Source organism: Apaloderma vittatum, unplaced genomic scaffold, assembly GCF_000703405.1.
Source record: "Apaloderma vittatum isolate BGI_N311 unplaced genomic scaffold, ASM70340v1 scaffold9156, whole genome shotgun sequence".
NCBI lineage: Eukaryota > Metazoa > Chordata > Aves > Trogoniformes > Trogonidae > Apaloderma > Apaloderma vittatum.
In genome coordinates, this window is record NW_009719965.1 from 5,444 (window position 1) to 9,561 (window position 4,118).

Below are 4,118 nucleotides of genomic sequence, written 5' to 3' on the forward strand. Positions count from 1 at the left end.
AAATATCAGAGGGTGGCAAATAACTCGCTGGTTTGCTTAGTTTTCTTACAGACACTTGAGGCAGGGAGAGGGGCTGTGGTTTAGCCTCTCGGCACAAATTTCATTTTGTGTCGCGTTGGGAAAAGAAAAAAAAGCGCCGGCGTCCCGCTGCACAGCGCTTCCGAATTTTTGTGTGTATGTACTCAGGGCTGGAGCAGAAGCTCCTGCAGCTCCCTCGCTCTGGAAAAGCAGAGATTTCCGCGCGAGAGTTGAGGCTCTGAGCTCGTGGGGTTTCACAGCAAAGGGTCGGGGGGGTTCATCGCCCCCACTTCCTCGTGTCCTTTCTGGTCACCCACAGTGTCACCTCTTACCCAGGCTGTAAATCCTTACAAAGAACCACTTCCTCAGCATTTATATGCAGGGAAAGACTGGAGGCTTTCCAGTAATAATGAAAAGGGTTGTTCAAATTGGGCAATCTGTCTCCTTACTCATCTGGCAGTGATTCAGCAGCCCTCTGTAAAACATTTAACAGAATTTTCTTAAATCCCAGACCCTTGTCACATATAAATGTGCTTTAAAATTGTGAGGCTGAGCTCCTTGAGATGAAGGCCCAAATTCCCCGTTATTTTTGAGCCATTCTGTGTGTATTTCTGGAACCTTGAGTAACCTCAGCTCTGGAGGAGTCAGCGAGACTTACAGGCGTTTGGCAACATGAAAACTCGATCTAAGATTTGCCAATCCCTGAATGCAAAGCCAAGGTCTGCTCAGAGCGACGCTTGAAAATAACGCGGAGATTAAATGAAGTTTTGTTTTGTTTTTTCTCCAATCAGCAAAATGCGGAGCGTGTGGCCCAGGATATGCAACTCCTCTGGATGCCATGAAAGGCAAGTGCTTAACAGAAAAAAAACCAAAAGGGGGGTTGAGTGGAGACCTTTCCAAACTGCCCTCGGAGTCTCTCGCAGGAAGAAGTGTCTCTCTAGGACCGGAGAAGAGGAGGAGGGACTGTGGGACATTCTGCGGGGACACACTTCAGTGACAAACTTCTGGCTCGCTCGCAGCTGTGCGAGCGTCTGTTGTGTTCTGCTCTTCCCGGCAGCGTCGGGCTAAATCCTGAGCCTCGCTAAAGCCCTGGAGGCGTTTTGCTGCAGCTTTTAATAGAGTCAGAACCTCACCTTGAGTCCTATCCTCTGATATAGTTCCAAAGCCTCGATTTTACAGCTTGTAACGAGCAGGTTTGGGCGCGGGTGGGCTGAGAGCCGGGTGCTGGCAGCAGGAGTCGTCGCTTGGGCGGCTGGGGAAGGGAGAGGCTCCTCGTGGCCGTGCGGGTGGGAAGGTGGTCGCCAGCCCCATCCTTCTTCAGGAAGAGAATCGCATCCCAGAGCCCTTACATCAGGAGGGCAGGGGGGTGGAAAGGCCCCCCAGCTGAGCTGGCTCTTTCTCCTGGTGATTTCTGGCTGCTCCGTAAAATGGAAATATCGAGGTTCAGCTTCCTGGGAAGAATCACGATTTACAGGGACGTTAAACCTGGAGAGGATTCTCTTAAAAGTTAACCACAGCTTTTTCTAAAAAAAATAAATAAAAAAAATTAAAAAATAATAGTTTTTTTCACCGCGTTAAACAAAACTTCTTCTGCCTCGACAGGTCCCCGGGAGGAGATTGTGTACGTGCCTTGTATCTACCGAAACACGGGCATAGAGAAGCCCGACTACCTGGCCACCGTGGACGTCGACCCCAAGTCCCCACACTACTGCCAGGTACCCGCGTCGACGGCTCCAAAAAACGGCGAACGTTTGGGAGCAACGTCGTCATTTTGAAGCGGATAATTGTGTCGAGAACCAGTCGAATCCTGGGCTGATTTTCTTATTAGGTTACTCAAAGCTGACATTTATCTCGTTAGTCTCAAGACACTTTCAGAGCATCTTTGTGCTCGGTATTTGAAGAGTTCCTTTTGTAACGCTATTACTGCTTTATGGGAGTATTAAGCTCTAGAAGGTGATGTTTCCTCAGGGTGTGTCAGTGGCACAGAATTCATAACGTAGGATGTCTGATACCCTGGGAAATTCTACATCAGGTGTTACAAACCTAATCCGTTTAGTTCCTAAAGGGAAAGCTGTGGGTAGGGAGCTCCCAAGGCACCAGATATTGGTGAAACTGCTCGGTTTGTTACCGCCAAACGTCGACACGCGGGGCTCGTACAGCTCCAGTTCCTCCAAGACGCTCTGGACTCTGATCCCTGCGTGCTTAAGGAGCAGCAAATCTGGTTTGACCACAAAGGTTTTCATCGTTTGTTCTCTTTTTAATAGCTGCTGTTTGGGGTTTTATTGTGGAGGAAACAAAACTTAGCTGTAGTGTTTCAACTTTGTCATACGGTGGAGAAGTAAAAATCAGGAGCAAGGGTACAAACGAACGTTTGCCCCAGTCAGGCCCAGCTGGGTCGGGTAAATCCTGCAAAGTCAGAGATTTGCAGCACACGGACGAGTGTTTTCTGTCCCCCCCAGATCATTATTGTATGTCTCCTTAATTAGCTTTCAGAGATTTGGATTAATTCAATGGGATGCACCATTTAACAAACGCGATTGTGGTGTCCGTCTCTGTTCTCCAGCTCCGCGTATCTCGGGCTGAACCTGCTCCCTGAACAACTTTATTAATTTATGCTCTGACATAAAGACCCACTTCTTTGCCTTGGGGAAAAACTGCGCCAGGCTGGGTCTCGAGCCTGTCTCTGCCTTTGCAGGTGATCCACCGGCTGCCCATGCCGAACCTGAGGGACGAGCTGCATCACTCGGGGTGGAACGCCTGCAGCAGCTGCTTTGGGGACGCCACGAAGAGAAGAAACCGTCTGATCCTGCCCAGCGTGATCTCTTCGCGAGTTTACGTGGTGGATGTGGGAACAGACTCGCGAGCTCCTAGGATCCATAAGGTATTTTTGGATGACTTCAAGCTGGGGTGTGTCTCCTGTAGTCTGACCAAACCACGGTGATTTATGGACTCCAACCTCAAATAAGAGCAGGGGAGCTGGGCCGGTTAAGGAAGCTTTTGTCAAACGTTAGGAACTTGGGGGATTATGAAACTCCTACGACTTATTGATAAGCTACACACAAAAATCTTGTGCTGAAGAAATGCAGGTGAGCGTGGTGTCAAACACTGGCAAATCGGGAAGTCCTGGAGTTGAGCCTGCCTCTGCAGTCGGAATTTCAGCCGCAGCAGTTGCACGCTCTGTGACTGATTTTGGTTCGAGGTCACAAGGCAAACTCCCGAACAACGTGCTTGGCTGAGCACATGGAGATGGGATGTTTATCAGAGATGAGTTCAAATCTGACCGGGCTTTCACCACTCCTTCCTTCCTCCCTCTTTGAAACCTGAACTCCTCGGGGTGGAGCGGGAACCCTGCGGTGGTCTCGGCGAAGGTGACCGTGACTGGGTTTGTGCTCGTTTCAGATTGTTGAGCCAGTGGAGTTGTTCTGGAAGGGTAACGTGGCGAATCCTCACACCTCTCACTGCCTGGGCAGTGGTGACATCTTAATCAGCTGTTTGGGAGACCCTTCTGGCAATGGAAAAGGTATCAAGCCCCTTCCTTACTCTAGAAAATCGTGTGCGGTGGGGAAGTACCGTGCTGCCAAAGCTGCAAAGGTAGTAAAACACTTGGCATGTGAAGTGGAAACACCCTGCAGATGCTAAGTGGTGAAACCTGCTCCTTTTCACGGGGTTTCTCTCCTCTGGGCCATGTGCAAACCTGTCCCTGAACAGGTGCCCGTCGTGACAAGGATATGGGTGACTCCTCCAGGATCTTCTCCAAGATATCCCTTAATTGAAAAGTTCTCTAGGAGGGCTAACAGGTTTATTGGAATGATTTCAGTAGAAACAGAGCTTAAAAAAATTCATTACAATGTGATAAAGGTCTTTAAAAATCCAGCTTGCGCTGCTTTAGTCCACAAAAGCAACACCAATTCAGTCACATTTTTTTCCTTAAGCATAGACTTGTGTATTTAGGAAATAGACATTTAAATATTAATATATGATCATGGTTGAAGCCGCGAATCTGTGTGAATGTCTTCACACAATTTTCTTTGGTTTCTGTACCAGGTGGCTTTGTTTTGCTGGATGGGGAGACCTTTGAAGTGAAAGGAAATTGGGAGAAC

General features: G+C 48.8%; 1 protein-coding gene across 1 annotated transcript in view; it reads left to right on the plus strand.

Moving 5' to 3' along the window:
- Positions 1 to 814: 814 nt before the first annotated feature.
- Positions 815 to 4,118, plus strand: part of SELENBP1 (selenium binding protein 1) — a 6,279-nt gene continuing 2,975 nt past the window's right edge. Inside the window, exons 1-5 of the mRNA XM_009870846.1 lie at positions 815 to 863; positions 1,621 to 1,733; positions 2,714 to 2,899; positions 3,418 to 3,538; positions 4,063 to 4,113. Of these exons, the coding sequence (XP_009869148.1) occupies positions 857 to 863; positions 1,621 to 1,733; positions 2,714 to 2,899; positions 3,418 to 3,538; positions 4,063 to 4,113 (478 nt within the window). The 5' untranslated portion in view covers positions 815 to 856. The remainder of the gene's footprint in view (positions 864 to 1,620; positions 1,734 to 2,713; positions 2,900 to 3,417; positions 3,539 to 4,062; positions 4,114 to 4,118) is intronic.